This window comes from Nerophis ophidion, linkage group LG07 (assembly GCF_033978795.1).
Source record: "Nerophis ophidion isolate RoL-2023_Sa linkage group LG07, RoL_Noph_v1.0, whole genome shotgun sequence".
Lineage (NCBI taxonomy): Eukaryota > Metazoa > Chordata > Actinopteri > Syngnathiformes > Syngnathidae > Nerophis > Nerophis ophidion.
The window spans coordinates 54,620,936-54,643,132 of NC_084617.1; the positions used below are offsets into that span (position 1 = coordinate 54,620,936).

The 22,197-nt window shown below is 38.3% G+C and overlaps 1 protein-coding gene across 8 annotated transcripts in view; it reads right to left on the reverse strand.

Moving 5' to 3' along the window:
* Window positions 1-3,016: 3,016 nt before the first annotated feature.
* The window catches only part of git2a (G protein-coupled receptor kinase interacting ArfGAP 2a), a 57,201-nt gene continuing 38,020 nt past the window's right edge, over window positions 3,017-22,197 (reverse strand). For 2 of the 8 annotated variants that reach the window (XM_061906523.1, XM_061906522.1), the window contains exons 14-21: window positions 21,651-21,800; window positions 19,191-19,439; window positions 18,545-18,634; window positions 9,380-9,462; window positions 6,895-7,086; window positions 6,611-6,745; window positions 4,467-4,530; window positions 3,017-4,382 (exon numbers count right to left, since the gene is read on the reverse strand). In XM_061906523.1, the coding sequence (XP_061762507.1) occupies window positions 4,170-4,382; window positions 4,467-4,530; window positions 6,611-6,745; window positions 6,895-7,086; window positions 9,380-9,462; window positions 18,545-18,634; window positions 19,191-19,439; window positions 21,651-21,800 (1,176 nt within the window). In that variant the 3' untranslated portion in view covers window positions 3,017-4,169. The remainder of the gene's footprint in view (window positions 4,383-4,466; window positions 4,531-6,610; window positions 6,746-6,894; window positions 7,087-9,379; window positions 9,463-18,544; window positions 18,635-19,190; window positions 19,440-21,650; window positions 21,801-22,197) is intronic. The other 6 variants (XM_061906530.1, XM_061906525.1, XM_061906527.1 and 3 more) reach the window with 5 other exon arrangements.

A 22,197-nucleotide genomic window follows, 5' to 3' on the forward strand; every position in this document is an offset into this window, starting at 1 on the left:
GACAGACAGAAATACCCATTTTTTAAAAATGTATATATAGATATATTTATTAAGGTAAATTGAGCAAATTGGCTATTTCTGGCAATTTATTTAAGTGTGTATCAAACTGGTAGCCCTTCGCATTAATCAGTACCTAAGAAGTAGCTCTTGGTTTCAAAAAAGTTGGTGATCCCTGATTTAGATGATAATAGCTTACAGTTGATGAAAAACTCAAATTGAAAATCTCCGTAAATGTTGTGGTTTTCAATAACCGTTCGCCATGATCATGGAAATGAAAACAAATAAAGGCATAACGTCTCTCACTAGGTATGTAACAGGTTTAAATCGCATGATTGTTTCACATTTGAAGTGAAATTGCTGACATGAAAGAACCTGTGCACGATAATGTGATTATTTGCGTTTCGCCTGAATAACAAGGATCCGGTCTTTTGAACGACTCCCTTCAGAAATCCCAGCTCCACATTGTGGTGCGTTCAACGACACTCCGGAAACTTGGGACTCGAATGCTCTCATTGACTTTGATTAGACTAGACCTGGGCAAATTAAGGCCCGGGGGCCGTTAAGCTTTTCAATCCGGCCCGCCGGACATTCCCAAATAATATTTTTAGATCTTTAAGATCCGAACTGTAGCTGCCATTATGTGCAGTGATGTTTTCAAATGACCGTAAGTCTTAAACTATACAAAGTATTTCAATGGTTAGAATCTGCACTTTTGCATGACATACTGGTTACTATGGTAATCTACATCACAGCAGCTCAAACAGGCACCAGGTGGGGTGCATTTCCATAGTGTTTTCAGAGCGGCCGCCTTGATTGTAAAATATGTCGATGGAGAGGGGTGTGACGTTTAAATGTTGTCAGTATTCAGTGTTTTATCCATCATAGTTAATATTGTAAATCCCATATTGTTTATTTTCATTTACTTTCTGGGTGTCTCAGTAAAAACAAATTAAATTCCATTCCGTTTTATCACGCGGTCTGTCAAAACTTTTCTAGTTTTTAATCAGACATTGTGAGTTTTTTGTATTACTGTTCCTAAAAAGAGGATCCAAGCACACATACTGTAAAGCAGACTTCACAGCTTACACACATATACATATATATATATATATATATATATATATATATATATATATATATATAAATATAAATATATATATATATAAATATATTATACATATACACATATCTATATATACATACATACATATATGTATAAACATATGTATGTATATACATATCTATGTATTTATATACATATATGTATAAACACATAATGTATATATATACATGTATATATATGTATGTATATATACATACATGTATATATATATATATATATATATATATATATATGTATGTATATATATGTATGTATGTATGTATCTATACATACATGTATATTTATATATATAAAAATACATATGTATGTATATATGTATGTATATATACATACATATGTAAGTATGTATGTGTATATATGTGTATGTATATATACATACATATGTATATATACATACATATGTATATATATACACACATGTATATATACACGTATATACACATATACATATATATATACTCATACACACATACATACATATATATATATACACACACTATATATACACACACACACACACACACACACACATACACACACAGTCGAGGTTTCAAATGTTTATCCATTATAAAGTGATCAGTACCGAGGTAGAGCAGAATATACGTTAGGTGAGGAAAAAACACAGTCTATATCATCCCTACAAGGCAGTACCAGGGAAACAGGCTTGTAGGGTTGATATAAGCGCTTCTGTTTTTTCCTGACCTAACATATAATTATATATATATATATATACATATGTATATATATACATATGTGTGTGTATATATATATATATATATATATATATATATATATATATATACAAACCCCGTTTCCATATTAGTTGGGAAATTGTGTTGGATGTAAATATAAACAGAATACTATGATTTGCAAACCATTTTCAATCCATATTCAGTTTAATATACTACAAAGACAACATATTTGATGTTCAAACTAATAAACATTTTTTTTTGTGCAAATAATCATTAACTTTAGAATTTGATGCCAGCAACATGTAACAAAGAAGTTGGGAAAGGTGGCTATAAATACTGATAAAGTTGAGAAATGCTAATCAAACACTTATTTGGAACATCCCACAGGTGTGCAGGCTAATTGGGAACAGGTGGTTGCCATGATTGGGTATAAAAGCAGCTTCCATGAAATGCTAAGTAATTCACAAACAAGGATAGGGTGAGGGTCACCAATTTGCAAGCAAATTGTCAAACAGTTTTAGAACAAGATTTCTCAACGAGCTATTGCAAGGAATTTAGGGATTTTACCATCTACGGTCCGTAAAATCATCAAAAGGTTCAGAGAACCTGGAGAAATCACTGCACGTAAGCGATGATATTACGGACCTTTGATCAGTCAGGCGATACTGCATCAAAAACCGACATCAGTGTGTAAAGGATATCACCACATGGGCTCAGGAACACTTCAGAAAACCACTGTCAGTAACTACAGTTGGTTGCTACATCTGTAAGTGCAAGTTAAAACTCTGCTATGCAAAGCAAAACCCATCTATCAACAACACCAAGGAACGCCGCCGGCTTTGCTGGGCCCGAGCTCATTTATGATGGACTGATGCAAAGTGGAAAAGTGTTCTGTGGTCTGTCGAGTCCACATTTCAAATTATATTTGGAAACTGTGGACGTGGTGTCCTCCGGAACAAAGAGGAAAATAACCATCCGGACTGTTATAGGCGCAAAGTTCAAAAGCCAGCATCTGTGATGGTATAGGGGCACTGCTCCCCTCACCTCCCAGAGGGTGAACAAGGGGATGGTTCAAATGCAAAGGAAAAATTTTGCCACACCTAGTGTGTGTGACAATCATTGGTACTTTAACTTTATTAGTGCCCAAGGCATGGGTAACGTACACATTTGTGAAGTCACCATCAATGCTGAAAGGTCCATACAGGTTTTGGAGCAACATATGTTGTCATCCAAGTAACGTCTTCATGGACGCCTCTGCTTATTTCAGCAAGACAATGCCAAGCCACGTGTTACAACAGCGTGGTTTCGTAGTAAAAAGTGCGGGTACATTCCTGGCCCGCCTGCAGTCCAGACCTGTCTCCCATCGAAAATATGTGGCGCATTATGAAGCGTAAAATACGACAGCGGAGACCCCGGACTGTTGAACAACTAAAGCTCTCCATAAAACAAGAATGAGAAAGAATTCCACTTTCAAAGCTTCAACAATTAGTTTCCTCAGTTCCATAACGTTTATTGAGTGTTGTCAAAGGAAAAGGTGATGTAACACAGTGGTGAACATGCCCTTTCCCAACTATTTTGGCACGTGTTGCAGCCATGAAATTCTAAGTTAATTATTATTTGCAAAAAAAATTAAGTTTATGAGTTTGAACATCAAATATCTTGTCTTTGTAGTGCATTCAACTGTATATGGGTTGAAAAGGATTTGCATTGTACTCCATTTATATTTACATCTAACACAATTTCCCAAATCATATGGAGACGGGGTTTATATATATATGTATGTATGTATGTATATATATATATATATATATATATATATGTATCCATCCATCTTCTGACGCTTATTCCCTTTGTGTGTATGTACATATATGTGTATGTATCTATACCGGCCCCCAGACACATTAAGTCAAAATAATTGCCCAGGCCTGGATTAAACTATTAACTGTTATTTACCTATATTGTGTTTTACTTTGCAGCCATAGTCGATAAAAAAATATATTTGTGGTGAAAGTTTTCGGCGTATGAAAACCGAGGCACCACTGCTATGCTGCGTTTAGTCCTCTTTGCTATTTAAAACAAATATTTGTGGAAATGATTTTACCTTGAGGGAAATTGTGCTTTTCCAAGTATAGTATTAGTAGGTAAAGCTGCAGAGTGTTTCCTTCCATCCTTTTTCTAACACTTGGGGGGGTGGACTAGACAGGTCGCCACCTTGTCGCAGCTGTCCCAAATGGTCAGACATAATAATGGTCAAACATAATAAAAAAATTTAAAATGCATGCAAATACCACAAATATGAAGAAAAAAACAACTTAATTTAAAAAAAATATAGAGGCAATGTAGTGAGATGTTTGTCAGTTGGTGTTCTCCTTAGTGGTGATGGTGACCAGCTGCTTGGCTGCCTTGGCGATGTCGTAAGCACATTGGATGACCTGCTGGGTGACAAGCTGCATGTCCGGTGCGGCGCAGCCGTCTGGAGGCGCCGCCTTCCTGCACTCGCCCTGCAGTCTGCACGCGCTGGAGGTCAACAAGCGCAGGGAGCTCCTCACCGTCTCAGAGCGCGGCTTCTACAGAGGAAAGGGGGACAAATAGTTCAACGAGCGTCAAATGAAGCATGTGATGAATGAACACGGTTTTCAGTGCGCCCTTACCTTGGGGAAGAGGGCGGCCATTTCTGTCACGGCCACATATATTCTTTCCGAGCAGGGTATGAAGCTGTGACGACAGAAAAACAATAATTTCAATGTATTTCCTTAAATTGAACACCTAGGAAAAACATGCAATATCACTTCAAAGCATTTCACAATAAAAGCATGCTATTTGATATTTCTGGCAACACGGCACACAGAGTTGTTAGGTAAAAACCGCAGTAATCACACATTACCAAAATACAGCCGGATGATATTTTACATTAAAAAGCAGTTCCACTGCAATACTTTCACAGGTCAGGAAAAGTTACAAAATTAAAGGCAATTTGAGTTTTGGGCCAAATAAGACTTTTATCCTAATTTGATTTGGGGTTTTAATATGACAGTTAATTGGAAAAGTGTACAAATACAAAGTGAAAAATATATTTTTGTTCATGTTCTGAGAAGCCTTCATATCTTTTTTTTCCTGGAAATATGCGTTCAACAATAATTCTGAAATAAAATTTACTTAAAAAATAGTAAGTGGTGTCCAAAGTGTGGCACGAGATAGTTTTTAATTGGCCCTCGACATGTGAATCCATTATTAATGAGCTATATATAAAATTCAACATTAACACATACTGGCATTGTCACTTATAACACAAAAGCTAGGATAAAACATGTTTTTTTTTCTCGAAATAGTTTAGCCGAATGCTATTCAATTCATCTCCCCGAGTTCAGTTCAAAACTTGAGAGAAATATTTTTGCAGAAAATTCCTAAAAACATTAGAGTGCTCCCGTTGTATAAAAGAACTTGGACCAGTGTAAACACATTGTCAGTTCCTTGCGTTGACATTTTAACCTTGCTACCAAACATGGAACATAGGCTTGTGATTTACATAACTGAGGCGTTCCTCAAGGTTCTATTTTAGGTCCTCTCCTTTTTGCAATTTAAAATTTTGCTGAAGCATGTTTACTTCAGGCCCTGCGATGAGGTGGCGACTTGTCCTTGGTGTACCCCGCCTACCACCCGAATGAAGCTGTATATATAAATAAATAAATGATAAATGGGTTGTACTTGTATAGCGCTTTTCTACCCTCAAGGTACTCAAAGTGCTTTGACATTACTTCCACATTTACCCATTTACACACACATTCACACACTGATATATATATATATATATATATATATATATATATATATGTATATGTATATATATATATATATATATATATATATATATATATATATATATATATATATATATATATATATAGATGTGTTTGTTTAGTAATAATAATACATATTGATTGGCAACACTAAATTGGCCCTAGTGTGTGAATGTGAGTGTGTACACTCTGGCCCTGTGATAAGGTAGCGAATTGTCCAAGGTGTACCCCACCTTCCGCCTGAATGCAGCTGAGATAGGCTCCAGCACCCCCCGCGACCCCGAAGGGACAAGTGGTAGAAAAAAAAAAAATAATAAATTTAAAAAAAAAATATATATATATATATACACATAAATATATATAATTAATATGATAATGTATCATTATTATAATTGAATATTACGAGTATGTGAAAGTTCAACTCCTACCTTGTTTACTTCTGTGACAACCTCTTTGTAGTCAATCAAAAAATATCAAACAGTTAAAAGTCAAACATAAACAAGTGTGGAGAGAGTGTTTTGCATTTTTCCCATCATGCCTTACAATGGATTTAAATGGGTGTTATTTTAACTTTTTATGGTGATGGGACATTTTTTTATTTTTTTTTAATATCGACAAAGTCCAGTGAGCAGGTTTTGTTATGTGTGACCATGTGTGTTAACTTTTTGATGCACAATGACTAGCATAGGTTGTTTGGATTGGGTCATACAAGTAAATGATGTGCTGGTATTGTCAAGGAAGCTTACATCAAGTGTTTGAATGTAATATGAAAACCCAGTGTCGTCTTCTCGCGGGCCTGGACACCCCTGATTTATAAAGTTGTCGGTTCACATGCGGATGAAAAGCCAACCAGTTAGAGTATAAGTCATTGAAATGATCAGGAACATTATCAGTGGTTGATGATTCATTAGTGGGTGAGGCATAAAAGAAAAAAAAAAAAGATAGCGGCAGAGGAAGGTCAAACTGTGCCTGGGAGGCAGGGACAGAAGCCAGAGTACCAGGAGGAGGGGTCAGGGGAGCGGAGCCCGAGTGGATGAAGAGGATTGGAGGGCTTGTCAGCCCAGGGCACCAGAGTGCTGAAACATCCCAGACTGTGCCTAAGGCGGCGCACACCTTCACGCTCATATGGTCTGCTGCCGGGCGTGAGGCCCGAGGATAAGGAGTGGGAGGAGATAGAAGCAAGATGGCAGACAAGTCAACAGAACAGAAAACAATAACAACCAGGGGACGCCAGAGGTTGGGAAACGGAAGACATAAAATCGTCCCGTCCGATCTTTCTGACCTCTCGTGTTTGTTCTCCTGAGCGGCTCGTAGAAGCTCCTGGATGTTCTTGGTGATCTGCTCCGTTTTGCGGATGACGTCCTCGGTGCTGGGAAGCGTGGGGTCCAACTCCGCCTCGCCGTCAGCCAGCTCAGGGATGGAGCTGCCCCCCCCCAGCCAGCCACTGCTCCGCAGTCTTCCCCGCCTGCACACACTGCAGATGCAACAAGTATTGTTAGAGTAAAACCATTTGGAAACGTATATCTCCATCTGTATAAGTGTAGTCAGATCCCCTTGTGTGTGTTCCAATTTGTGCGTTTAAATTTGTGTGCGTGGGGAAAAAAATGGCGTTGCAATTTATGTGAGTGTAAAAACAATCTGTGTCAGTGTCGCGATTTCTGTTTGTATGTGTAAAAAAATGTCAGTGTTGAGATTTGTGTGTCTGTGCTTAGATTTGTGTGCGTAAGAAACAAAAAATGTGTATGTTCCTGTTGAGATTTGTGTGTGTAAAAACAATCTGTGTCAGTGTTGCGGTGTGTGTGTAAAAAATAATCTGTCAGTGTTGCGATTTGTGTGTCTGTGTTTAGATTTGTGTGTGTGTAAAACAATCTGTCAGTGTCACGATTTGTGTGTGTTTAAATGTGTGTGTAAAAAAATGTAAGTGTTGCCATTTGTGTGTCTGTGTTTTGATTTGTGTGCGTAATGAAAAAAATCTGTATGTTCGTGTTGCGATTTGTGTGCGTGAAAACAATCTGTGTCAGTGTTGCGATTTGTGTGCATAAAAACAATCTATGTCAGTGTATAAATAATCTGTCAGTGTTGCGATTTGTGTGCCTGTGCTTAGATTTGTGTGTGTAAAACAATCTGTGTCAGTTTCGCGATTTGTGTGCGTGTTTGAATGTGTGCATAACAAAAAAATCTGTATGTTCGTGTTGCAATTTGTGTGCGTAAAAACAATCTGTCAGTGTTGCGATTTGTGTGTGGAAAAACAATATGTGTAAGTGTCACGATTTCTGTTTGAATGTGAGTAAAGAGAATCTGTCAGTGTCGCGATTTGTGTGCCTGTGGTTAGATTTGTGTGTGTGTGTAAAGACAATCTGTGTCACTGTCACGATTCGTGTGTCTGTGGTTAGATTTGTGTGTGTGTGTGTAAAAACAATCTGTGTCACTGTCACGATTTGTGTGTGTGTTTGAATGTGTGTGTAAAAAAAATCCGTCAGTATTGCTATCTGTGTGTCTGTGCTTAGATTTGAAAAGTAAAAACAGACAAATTGCAAAACAGACAGATATTTTACACACACTAATCTAAACAGACACACAAATTGCAATATGCATGCATGCATTGTTTTTACTCACACACAAATCTAAACACGAATACACAGATCGTAACATGGACATGTTTTTTTACACACAAAAATCTAAACAGAGACACAAATTGCAACACAGACCAATTTTTTACACATACAAATCCAAACACAGATATACATTGCAATAGGGACGCACCCATTGTTTTTACTCACACAAACACATCCAAACAAACAGACAAATCGTAACATGGACATACATTTTTTTTTTTTTTTACACACAAAAATCTAGGACACAGAAATTAAAACACAGATAGATTTTTTTACACACATAATTATAAACAGACACACATATTGCAATATGGACGCATGCATTGTTTTTACTCACACACAACTCTAAACACAGATTGTAACATGGACATACCGTATTTCCTTGAAATGCCGCAGGGCATATAGTATGCACCTGCCTTGAATCACTGCCGGGTCAAACTTGCTTCCCAAAATAATTAGCACATGCTTAGTATTACCGCCTGGTCAAACTCGTGACGTCACGAGTGACACTTGCCCTGTTATCATTTCCAAAATGGAGGAGGCTTATTTCAATACCGGTAATTTGACATCGTATAAAGAGAAGAAGATTAAGAGCTATTCAGTAGGATTTAAGGTCCAAGCTTACATCACACTCAAATTTTTACTGCTTACCTTTAGTAAGTGCCGGAGTGAGAAGAGATTTTAAAATAATTAGCGCATGCTTACTTTTACCGCATCCCTTTGATAAGCGCAGGAGTGAGAAGAGGTTTTAAATTAAATAGTGCCCCGGCAGCAATTCAAGGAAATACGTTGTGTGTTTTTTTACACACAAAAATCTAAACAAAGACACAAATTGCAACACAGACAGATTTTTTCACACATAAAATCTAAACACAGACACACACATTGCAATATGGACGCACACAGTGTTTTTACTCAAACACAAATCTAAACACAGACACAGATCGCAAAATGGACGTATAGCTTTGGGTTTTTTTTTTTTTTACACACAAAAATTTAAACACATATGCAGATTGCAACACGGACGGACAGATTGATTTTATACACACAAAAATCCAAACAGACACACAAATTAAAACACAGATTGAGATACACATTTGCAAACTGTTTTGCTGCAGTCATACTTCCAGAATGATGTCATTGTATTCTTACCCCGTCTCGTCTGCCTCAGAGTCAATGAATGCATTGTCATAGTCGCTCTCTGGCACGCTGCTTTGCTTCTCCAACTTGGAGGCCTGCAGGGGAAGCCATTGATGTTATTGGAAATACCAAAGCAGAAACATCTGCGCACAAGTGGAGCGCTGCGAGGACAATCACCTACCTAAAAAACAAAAATCAAGTGTCATTTTTTTACGCTTTGTGTTGTTGCCAGCTGTCATGTAAACAAAGCAATGCCGAAGAAGGGCTAATAAAGCTGTGAAGCAAGAATAAACATATTAAAGCAGGACTATTGTTAGTAAAGACAGATTGTTGATGAATGCTGACAAAGACGGAAAACCTAATGCAAAAACTGAAAAGGGTTATTAGAGGGGGGGCGGGGGTAATTCTTCATCTTTAACCACTTAGCTTTATATGTTTCCAGAATAAATATGACTGAAACACTCCCATCAGAGCCATGAAACAAAAGGCTTGTTCTGACTAGTGAGGAGTGGACCCTGAAGAGAGTCAAAGGTCAAATGACTTCATAAAATACTCCTAAAGGGACTGTTTGCAACAATACTGTACACAGATACTAACTTTCCACTGTATTCTACACATTCCCCCCCCCCTCTCAGGGCTTCTCGTACGTAATAGACTTAGACTTAGACAAACTTTATTGATCCAAAAGGGAAATTGTTCCACACAGTAGCTCACTTTCAAAGGATGGAAAGGATAATGCAAGTATTAAGTAGACTAAAAATGTACCATAGTAGCAATATAAAATATATCGTACGGACATACAGACCGTAGGGACGGCGTGGCGCAGTGGGAGAGTGGCCGTGCGCAACCCGAGGGTCCCTGCCTCAAATCCCACCTAGTACCAACCTCGTCACGTCCGTTGTGTCCTGAGCAAGACACTTCACCCTTGCTCCTGATGGGTGCTGGTTGGCGCCTTGCATGGCAGCTCCCTCCATCAGTGTGTGAATGGGTAAATGTGGAAGTAATGTCAAAGTGCTTTGAGTACCTTGAAGGTAGAAAACCGCTGTAAAAGTACAACCCATTTATTTATAACCATTTATTTATTTCCTTGAATTGCCGCCGGGGCGTTAATTAATTTAAAACCTCTTCTCACTCCTGCGCTTACCAGAGGCATGCGGTAAAAGTAAGCATGCGCTAATTATTTTAAAACCTCTTCTCGCTCCGGCACTTACCAAAGACATGCAGTAAAAATTTGAGTGTGATGTAAGCTTGAACCTTAAATCCTACTGAATAGCTCTTAATCTTCTTCCTTTTATGCGATTTCAAATTACCGGTATTGAAATCAGCCTCCTCCATTTTGAAAATGATGACAGGGGAAGTGTCACTCGTCACGTCACGAGTTTGACCAGGCGGTAATACTAAGCATGTGCTAATTATTTTGCGAAGAGAGTTTGACCCGGCAGTAATTCAAGGCAGGCGCATACTATATGCCCTGTGGCAATTCAAGGAAATACGGTATGTAATATTTACATATATATAGTATATAATATAATATGATATATTATATTTTTATATAATATATGCAATATATAACACATCCCAATTACCATGTACAATGTTACAATATATTAATGGTAAATGGGTTGTACTTGTACAGCGCTTTTCTACCTTTAAAAGGTACTCTAAAAGCTTTGACACCATTCACACACTGATGGCGTGCCGTCCCCATGATGATGTAATGAGTATTTATCTACATACGTAACACATGCATTAGCTTTAGGTGTTAACTAATAACAGCAATTTGGATAGCTAGCATTTGCTGTCCCCGGATGTATATTCTATCATAACATGACTGCAACTGGCAAAAGTTAAAGTACCAATGACTGTCACACACACTAGGTGTGGTGAAATTTGTCCTCTGCACTTGACCCATCCCCTTGTTCCAGCCCCTGGGATGTGAGGGCAGCAGTGAGCAGCAGCGGTGGCCGCGCTCGGGAATCATTTTGGTGATTTAAAACCCAATTCCAACCCTTGATGTGGAGTGTCAAGCAGGGAGGTAATGAGTCCCATTTTTTATAGTCTTTGGTATGACTCGACTCGGGTGAGAGAACACCAAATAATTTCATTTGTGCAGGCAATTTCTTTTATTGCATAAACTTTGTAATTGTGAAAAATATTGACAATTGTCAAAAAATGTGTTCTTCTAAACCACTAATGGTAACATAATCTACTGTAGTGGGTGGTGTTCTTGTTAGATTTTTTTGCTTTGAAAAATGTTTCTGTGAGCAAGTTGCAAACAGCACCTTTAATCAAACCATCATATGTGTCCTCATATTCACTAACATGCCATTGAATGTGTGAACTTTAGGGATGACCTTGACTTTTTTACTCCCGATACAATATCAATATAAGAGGAATCATTCATACTTGTATTATTTGGTAGGGTGCAACATTAGAAAAGGTTTAATCAAGTAAAAATAGTCCAATAGTAAACAGGTATGTAGGTATGGAAATCACTTTTATTTATATCATTAACCGTCTGAAATGGACTTATGTTGTCTATAATATATATACACATTTATGTATATACATACACACATACATATACAATATATATTCATATATGTATATACATAGATACACACATAAACACACACACACACACACACACACACACACACACACACACACACACACACACACACACACACATACATATATAGAGTATATCCACATATATGTATATATAAGCATATATAGAGTATATACATATAGATAGATGGTACTTCATTTATGTATATATATATATATATATATATATATAGATATACACACACACACACACACACACACACACGCACACACACACACACACACACACACACACACACACACACACACACACACACACAGTGAAGAAAATAAGTTTTTGAGCACCCTGCTATTTTGCAAGTTTTCCCACTTAGAAATCATGGATGGGTCTGAAATTTTCACGGAAGGTGCATATCCACTGTATGAGAGATAACCTAAAAAGAAAAATCTAGATATCACATATCTATGATTTTTTTAACAAGTTATTTGTGTGATACAGCTGAAAATAAGTATTTGAACACCAACATTAATATTTGGTAGAGTAGCCTTTGTTTGCAATTAGAGGTCGAACATTTCCTGTAGTTCTTCAGCAGGTTTGCACAGACTGCAGGAGGGATTTTGGGCCACTCCTCCACACAGATCTTCTCTAGATCAGTCAGGTTTCTGGGCTGTCGCTGAGTAACACAGACTTTCAGCTCCCTCCAAAGATTTTCAATTGGATTAAGGTCTGGAGACTGGTTAGGCCACTCCAGAACCTTGATATGGTTCTTACGAAGCCACTTCTTGGTTTTCCTGGCTGTGTGCTTTGGGTCAATGTCATGTTGGAAGATCCAGCCACGACTCATCTTCAATGATCTGACTGAGGGAAGGAGGTTTTTGGCCAAAATCTCCCAAAACATGGCTGCAATCATCCTCTCCTTAATACAGTACAGTCGTCCTGTCCCATGAGCAGAAAAACACCCCCAAAGCATGATGCTACCACCCCAATGCTTCACAGTAGGGATGGTGTTCTTGAGATGGTACGCATCATTCATCTTCCTCCAAACACACATAGTGGAATTATGACCAAAAAGGTCAATTTTGGTCTCATCTGTCCACAAAACCTTCTCCCATGACTCCTCTGGATCATCCAAATGGTCATTGGCAAACTTAAGACGGGCCTTAACATGTGCTGGTTTAAGCAGGGGAACCTTCCGTGCCATGCATGATTTCAAACCATGACGTCTTAGAGTATTACCAACAGTGACCATGGAAACAGTGATCCCAGCTCTTTTCAGGTCATTGACCAAGTCCTGCTGTGTAACCCTGGGCTGATTCCTCACCTTTCTTAGCATCATTGAGACCCCATGAGGTGATATATCTTGCATGGGGCTCCACTCTGATTGAGATTGACCGTCATGCTTAGCTTCTTCCATTTTCTAATGATTGCTCCAACAGTGGACCTTTTTTCACCAAGCTGCTTGGCAATTTCTCCGTAGCACTTTCCATCCTTGTGGAGTTGTACAATTTTGTCTCTGGTGTCTTTGGACAGCTCTTTGCTCTTAGCCATGCTGAATGTTTGGGTCTTACTGATTGTATGGCGTGGACAGGTGTCTTTATGCAGCTAATGACCTCACACAAGTGCATCTGATTCAGGATAATACAGTGGAGTGGAGGAGGACTTTTAAAGGCGGACTAACAGGTCTTTGAGGGTCAGAATTCTAGCTGATAGACGTGTTCAAATACTTATTTTCAGCTGTATCACACGAATACATTGTTAAAAAAATCATAGATTGTGATTTCTGGATTTTTCTTTTTAGGTTATCTCTCATACAGTGGACATGCACCTACCGTCAAAATTTCATACCCATCCATGATTTCTAAGTGGAAGAAGTTGCAAAATAGCAGGGTGTTCAAATACTTATTTTCTTGACTGTATATATATATATATATATATATATATATATATATATATATATATATATATATACACACATGTATATATAAACATATATACATACAATGTGTATAACAAAAATTGTTTTTTGGATGTTTTTTAGAGGGCTTTGTGGATGGAATAGGTCGAATCCCACGTATCTGCATTGTTAGCCACCCATTGCTAGTGTTTCTTTACAAATTAGAATGTATAAAAAAAAGAAAGATGTGTGTTCTCTTCTCACATATGGATTTGCAAATGATAACCAACATTTCATAAAAACACAGTTTGCCTTTAACCCTTTCATGTGGTCACCTCAGTGGACAGCTAATTTAGAGTTTTCTTCTATATACTTGGGTCTTAAAATCAAAAATGCTCCTACAGTGGACATGCGCTATTCACAAAAAAAAAAATCAAAAAAAAAATCAAAGGAAAGACGGACAATTGAAGTGCAGAGTAGTTTTCAGGAGACCATTTGCTGGTATAAAAGTATGGGGACATCAAACAACAATTAAGACAGGTGTCTCAAAACAAGTGGCCCTAAAGCAGGGGTGTCCAACTCATTTTCATTGAGGGCCAAATGATTGAATACTAAATTTAAATGTGAAATGATTTGCCTCATGATATTACTAGACTATTGCCTATGCATCCATCCGTTTTCTACCGCTTGTCGCTGCAGGGATAGCGGGGTGATTGGAGCCAGCTGCACATGGTGGAAGACGTTTGGTTTTCCCATCAATCTTCTACCGCTTGTCCCTTTCGAGGTTGCGGGGGGTGCTGGAGCCTATCTCAGCCGCATTTGGGCTCTACACCCTCGACAAGTCGCCACCTCATCAGAGGGCCAACACAGATAGACAGACAACATTCACACACTCGGGACCATTTAGTGTTGCCAATCAACCTATCCCCAGGTGCATGTCTTTGGTGGTGGGAGGAAGCCGGAGTACCCGGAGGAAACCCACGCAGTCACGGGGAGGACATGTTAAGTCCACACACAAAGATCCCGAACCCGGGATTGAACTCAGGACTACTCAGGACCTTCGTCTTGTGAGGCACATGCACTAACCCCTGTTCCACCGTGCTGCCCCGACGTTTGATTTGATTCGATTTTTTAACATGCACTGTAAAATAAATCATGTAGATAGCTAAAATTTACAGTGTTTTTACAGCATAACATTGTAAATAGAAAAACAGTACCGCTGTTTTTTAACACAAAAAATTTGGGAGCTCAGTTGCCAGAATTTTACAGTAAAATTCAGTGTTTTTTTCACAGCACGACTGTAACGGCAAAAATTCTACCACTGTTATTTTACAATAAAATTAATGCAACTGTGCTGTAATCTTTTTTTTACCGAAAAACTTTTATGAATGCTGTTTTGTGGTGTATTATTGGAAATGGAAAAAATACATCCATCCATTTACTACCGCTTATTCCCTTTTGAGGTCGCGGGGAGCTCTGGCGCCTATCTCAGCTACAATCGGGTGGAAGGCGGGGTACACCCTGGACAAGTCGCCACCTCATCGCAGGGCCAACACAGATAGACAGACAACATTCACACACTAGGGCCAATTTAGTGTTGCCAATCAACCTATCCCCAGGTGCATGTCTTTGGAAGTGGGAGGAAGCCAGAGTCCCCGGAGGAAACCCACGCATTCACGGGGAGAACATGCAAACTCCACACAGAAAGATCCTCAGCCTGGAATTGAACCAAGGACTGCAGGACCTTCGTATTGTGAGGCAGACGCACTAACCCCTCTGCCACCGTGAAGCCCATAAATACAATACCAGTTTTTATTTTTTAATGCAAAAAAAAGTGGCAGCTCATTTAGTAGAATTTTAGCGTAAAAAACAGAGGCATCATTTTTCTATTTACAGTACTATGCTGGAAAAAACAGAATTTTACCGTAATATCTATTATCATTTTTAAAGCGTAAAATATAATGATTAACTTGCTTTAAAATCACTAGATGAGCAGATATTTAAGTATTTATTCTGATTTTAACCAAAAAATGTTTGAATGTATGATAATATAATATTTGTTGCGCTACTGTATCATATAATATTAAAGATGAAAATATATTTGTTCTGTCAAAATGGAACAAATGAGTACATTTAGTAAGAAAATTACTTTTATGAACATTTTTCCAGACTTTTGCTGGCCACATAGAATGATGTGTCGGGCCACATCTGGCCCCCGGGCCTCGAGTTTGACACCAGTGCTTTAAAGTACTTAACTTCATAGTTTAGTGGAATTGCAGCTATATAATATGGCAACCTTAAATCCCACTTGACCAGGGGGTTCCTAAACATTTTGCCTTTACAGGACCAAAGTAAAAATTAGCCAAAGGGACGTGGGCCGAACAGCCACTTTAAGCATGAAACACGAAATGCAAATATTAGTTTCTTTGATTAGTGCAAATAATAGGTGGATGGCAAGTACTTAGTCAGACATGCCATCATTGATTGTGTGCACTTTAGGGGTGTTCTGAACTTTTTCACTTCCGATACAATATCAATATTGGGGGAATCAGTCAAACTAGCATAGGGTGTAACATTGGAAAAAGTGTCCATACATCCATTTTCTTAATCAAGTAAAATTAGTCAAATAGAGAACAGGTACGTAGGGACGGAAAACCCTTTTATATCTATCATTAACTGACTGAAATGTTGTCTTTAAGTTAGAGTGAAGTAGTAATTGGTTGTTTTTGGTGACACCTATATTACAGTAAGCTCGTGAAGCATGATGTTGAATGATGCGGACACGTTTGTTACTTGATACTTTCTAATATGCGTCAGCCTTGGCGACGTTGTGTCTGGAATTTGCAACTGTAATTATTTGTTTCTATTGACAGATGTGCCATTTTAGACTCCAATATTGTTCATTTAAGGACCTGTATTACGTAAGTGTAGCCTGTGTGCTATTGTGTGCTTAGCTGTTGTGTGGCTGCTAGTTCCTTGTAGCCTACCATGTTTACCTTTTGTAAATGACTTCACTGAAATACTAGGAAAGACTAATATTGTTTGTTTAATGGAGGACATTTAGATGTAAACTGGCTTCGCAGCTTTGCACAAGTAAAAACGCTGCAGGACTGCTTGTGTGCAAGCTACTTGGAATATGTAGTAGGCTGAGCTACAGGTGAAGCTATCCCCGGAGATTTGTAGAAAGTTACACTAAACGGCAAAAGTAAGTTGCTCCATCATAGTTACATTTAATGGCATTCATACCTATGGGCCCACATGTATAATATCAATGTTTATGTAACTGTGTACAATTGGACCCAATATGGGTCCATTACTACAAACTGTCATTTGCCCTACAACTACCTCTCGGGGTCTCCACACCCTTCTGTACGTATTTATTTAGTTATTTAGCCTTTTCTTTAGACCACTCCTATACGGTTATTAATGTTCTCTTCCGACAGTAAAAAAAACCCAGCATTTATTGTTGACAAAAGAAAAACAACGACTTGTCTGTTGTCTGGGAACATTCGATAATGGTTATGTGCAGTGAAAATTTTCATGAACATAACTCATATTAATGTGTGCTCCTTAATTTGTGTTCACATTCTGTGATTTTTGGAAATACAATACTATTATTTTATGAAAAAACAAAACAAAACAAAAAAAAACACGTTTTTTTGAGTTGTGCGTCAGCAGCCAAGAGGAGCTTTTGTAACATGTTACCTGTGGTGAAAATGTTTAATTATCATTTATTTACCAAATGATATATAATATGAGAATCGTGTTGAAATGAGAATCGATTCTGAATCAGAAATGGATCGGATCTTGAGGTGCTCAAAGATGCCCACATATACATATAAGATAAATACAGTGCCGGCCAAAAGTTTGGACACACCTTCTCATTTAATGTGTTTTCTTTATTTTCATAACTATTTACATTGTATTTTGTATGCACTTAACAAAAAAGGTGAATTAACTAAAAACATGTTTTATATTGTAATTTCTTCAAAATAGCCAACCTTTGCTCTGATTACTGCTTTGCACACTCTTGGCATTCTCTCGATGAACTTCACGAGGTAGTCACCTGAAATTATTTTCACTTCACAGGTGTCATAGTTTGAGCTTTGAGTTTTTGATTGATTGATACTTTTATTAGTAGATTGCACAGTACAGTACATATTCCGTACAATTGACCACTAAATGGTAACACCCCAATAAGTTTTTCAACTTGTTTTAGTCGGGGTCCACGTTAATCAATTCATGGTAAGTTCATGAGTGACAATCTACAATGAAAAATAGTCATGAAAATAAAGAAAATCCATTGAAATGAGAAGGTGTGTTCAAACTTTTGGCCTGTATTGTTTATTACGAGAATCGTGTTGAAATGAGAATCGATTATTAATCGTCAACTCAAGAATCAGAAAAGGATTGGATCGTGAGGTGCTCAAAAGATGCCAACATCTATAAGATAGATATATCAATACAAAACTTTTGTTTTGTTTACTTACAAAAGGAAAACAAGTGTTTCACCCTTTGACCATTCGTTACGTTGGCCCGTGAAGATGACGCTGATGAAGGTGGGTGTTTGATGGCGAGGGCGGCTCATGCAAGAAGAAGGGCAGGCAGTGAGCAGAGATCGATGAAGTGTGAGGGAGGAAGAAAGCGATAAAAGCACCCAGTGGACTTGCTTAGTCCCGCAAGGTGAGCTTCGCGTGGGGAAGTACTTAACCTTTAGATTACTTTCATCCTTGGACCAGGAGAGGGTAGACGGAAATGAGGGGAGGGATGAAGAGGTGGTCACGTGAGCACCCCTTTCCTTCTAAAGACATGGTTCAAATCACATTTTAAAAGGAGACAACAATCGTTAAAAGTAAAAATGCAAGACAGTTGGGATTATTTGTATTTGTTCCTGTACAGATACTAGACCTGTTTGAAGATATTATAACTAAAAATAATTGATCAAAACTACAATTGGCTTGATTTTCCGTGTAGGGGAGCAAAATGGCCCAAAAACTGACCACAGAAGCATCTTAATTTGAACCAAAGAGAAAAAAGATGAGCTCATGAGTTTGTCATGCAGTGCAAAAACACAGTCTTTGTATGGTTGTTTTAATGCTTCATCGACATAAAAGACAATACAAGTACATAACAGCATCTAACAGCTAATAAATGGCTAAAAATAACAAGCAGCACACCAATAAACAACAGATGTGTGTGTGGATAATGGCCTTGCAAATGCCACAGAATGACATGTGAGGGGATGTCATTAAAGAGATTTTAAAGAAGCCCACTTTGAAAGAACAGAAGAACCAAATGGAAGAGGGAGAGATGCAAAGAAAAAGGGCGAAAGAATGCAGGAAACAGGTCTTACTTACATGAAGTGAGAAGGGTTGCAGGGTAGGAATAGCCTCCTCTGGGTAAGGACTTTCCCCTTTAGGGAGATAAGGCTTCAGGCCCGAGCCGGTCTCGTACATAGACATAGGCCGACTGGCCCGAGCAGACTGTCGACGTTTCAGGGCTGAGGGACTGGAGGGGTCGGGGAAGTCGGAGGTGCTCGGGGTCTGATAGATATTGTCTGTGACCTGCCGCCTAAGAGAGGCGTTCTCACTTTGCAGAGATTGCAGCTGGAAGAGACGGTCAGCAACACACTAAGAGGGGCTTTCAGCAAAGCATGACTTTCAAACACTGCAAGTCAAAGCAACATCACAGGAGAAGTGTTGTTTTTTTCAAGCTTAAATGGACAAAGGTAAGCAAGCGAGAGTTTGCAAGGCTAGTCGACAGGTGAAGGTGCAGTCAGAGATGGAGCTACAGAACAGAAACTTAGCAGCAGAGAGAAGATGCTAAAGAAAGAAAATATCACTTTGTTGCACTTTGCATTCAATTGATGTTGCATTTAGAACAATTGTAGTCATCATATTATGTGAGGATCATTTTTATATTAGCATCCCACTGTCTGTGTTATTTGGTTGCTTAGGCCAAAGGCGTCAAACTTATTTTCATTGTAGGCCACATTGGCGTTACAGAAACCCTCAGAGGGTCGCTTCATGATATTAATCAGTCTCTCTAGAACATGGCTATTCAACTTGTGGCACAGAGGATAAATACAGCAGGGGATTGACACGATACCGGCCCCCCAAGTTCAGTTCAAAACAAACATTTTTACATCGAATTCAGCAAAACAGTAAAGTGCTCCTGTTACATAGAGGAACCTGGACCACTGTAATCACATTGGTAGATCATGCATTGACAGTTTACCTTGCTACCAAACATAGAATACCGGGGCCCAAAATTTGTGAGCTACAACTGAGGCGCCCTTCAAGGCACCCCTTTAAGTCGTCTCTTCTTTGGTAATATAACATTTTGCTGTAGATCGTTTACTTCAGATGCAGTCTGTCGTCATTTGTTCAACTTCTTTATTTATACTACTGGTGTTCCTCAAGGTTCCATTTTAGATCCTCTCTTTTTCATCATTTGGGTTATTCAAGTGGTGGCTAACAAGTTCAGTTCTAAAACCTTGTGAGAGACTCACATTTTTGCAGCAATCTTAAAAAGTGCAGTCGTAGACACAATCTTTGACTAGGTTTTTTGCAGAAGGTCCCTAAAAACGGTAGAGTGCTCCTGTAACCCTGAAAATATAAATAAGACTAAAATTCCACAAATCCCCGATCAAATTTGTCCGAGCAGCACTCAAACACAATGCAACTGTCTATTGTTTAACCAATTAAATGTTTTCCTGCATCATTAGTGTCGAATTTGCCGCAACTTTTTGAAAATGCTGCTGCGAAATCCGGCATTATGGGCTGTAACAATCACACAAAAAAAGCCTGCACAATCCAGGAGGGAGTGATTATTACACACTTGCTCCATCATTTGATTCTTACCATTGTTTACCAACAAACTGATGGAACTTGCTTAAGAATCAGTAGTCAATGTGACAAGCAGATATTTTAGTTGGGCTAGAGTATAATTTAATTTAAAAACGGTTTTAATGCCAAACAAACTTGCAATAGTTTGTTTTAACAAATTATAAAGAGTTTACAACTGATTTTTTTCCTGGCAAAATTGAAATACATTTATCAAGAAAAAATTAATGCCTTATTGACACATTAATTTGCGGGCCATACAATGAAGGTCATGAGTTTGACACCTGTGGCTTAGGCATTACCAAGTTTACTGTACTGATTTCAAGCAAATTTCTGCAAAGGATTTGGATATTCTTTACAAACAATGTTAACACAAATAAAAAACAGTGAAATATGCAGCCTAAATAATTTCAAAATTGCTTGTTAAAGCTATCTAACTATATGAGAGCAGCATGTTGCTTGCATGTATGTATAGTACTGTAGGTACAATGATTTATACTTTAGTACATTATCATGAAACATTTGTAAACCATATGTCAAACAATGCAACCATATGTACTAAACATCTCCAAAATATTACTTTTAGCGCACAGTTTATGTGATGAAGCAAGGCACACACATACAATTGAAGATATTATGAACAATCTACAGGATCAAAACAAAACAAACAAAAAAACATGCATTTTTTTGTAAAATCATGCTTGTTAGTAACATGTGACAGGATGTTGAATAATGAAGGATTGTGAAATGAATTGGAGTGATCTCCCCTTCTGGTGAGTACGAGTGAGCATGCTGGTCGACAGAGGGTGGACCAGCAGGGTGTCACAGCAGCCTACCGAGTCAAGTAGCCACGCCATAATTACGAGGCACAGGCTGGGCCGCTGTGACCCTCCCAACACCAATCCACCTGCCTCACTCAGTCCAGGCCCATTGATGTTGTTAGTGATCTTATTGCTGGAGTCCGGCGGATACCTTTTTCTGCATTAGCCGCAGCTCATCACTCAGGTTGCTGTTAGCTTTCATGAGATTCTGGATCTTGGCTTCGGAGGCTGAGAGTGCGTTCTTTACCTCCAGGTACTCATGCATGGTGATAGGTCCATCAGAGAGGTCAGAGTCCAGGCTCTGTCAAAAGCATGATAAAAACCTATTACAGCGTTGTTACGTAATTTCAATAGCAACAGCTCGAAGGATAACTAGTTTTGAAATTATAAGTCAAGGAGACAAGCAGATATTTTAGTATTTATTTGTTGATAACCAAAAATAAAAACGCTTTGAACATCTTGTTGCATGATCAGATAATATTAAACTGTAGAACATATGCAGTTGCATGCAGTATATTTAGCCAGAAAGTGCTTTATCATTTCTAGCCTTTCAAAATGCCACATATACCGTATTTTTCGGACAATAAGTCACAGTTCTTTTCATAGTTTGGCCTGGGGTGCGACTTATACTCAGGAGCGACTTATGTGTGAAATTACTAACACATTACCGTAAAATATCAAATACTATTTTTTAGCTC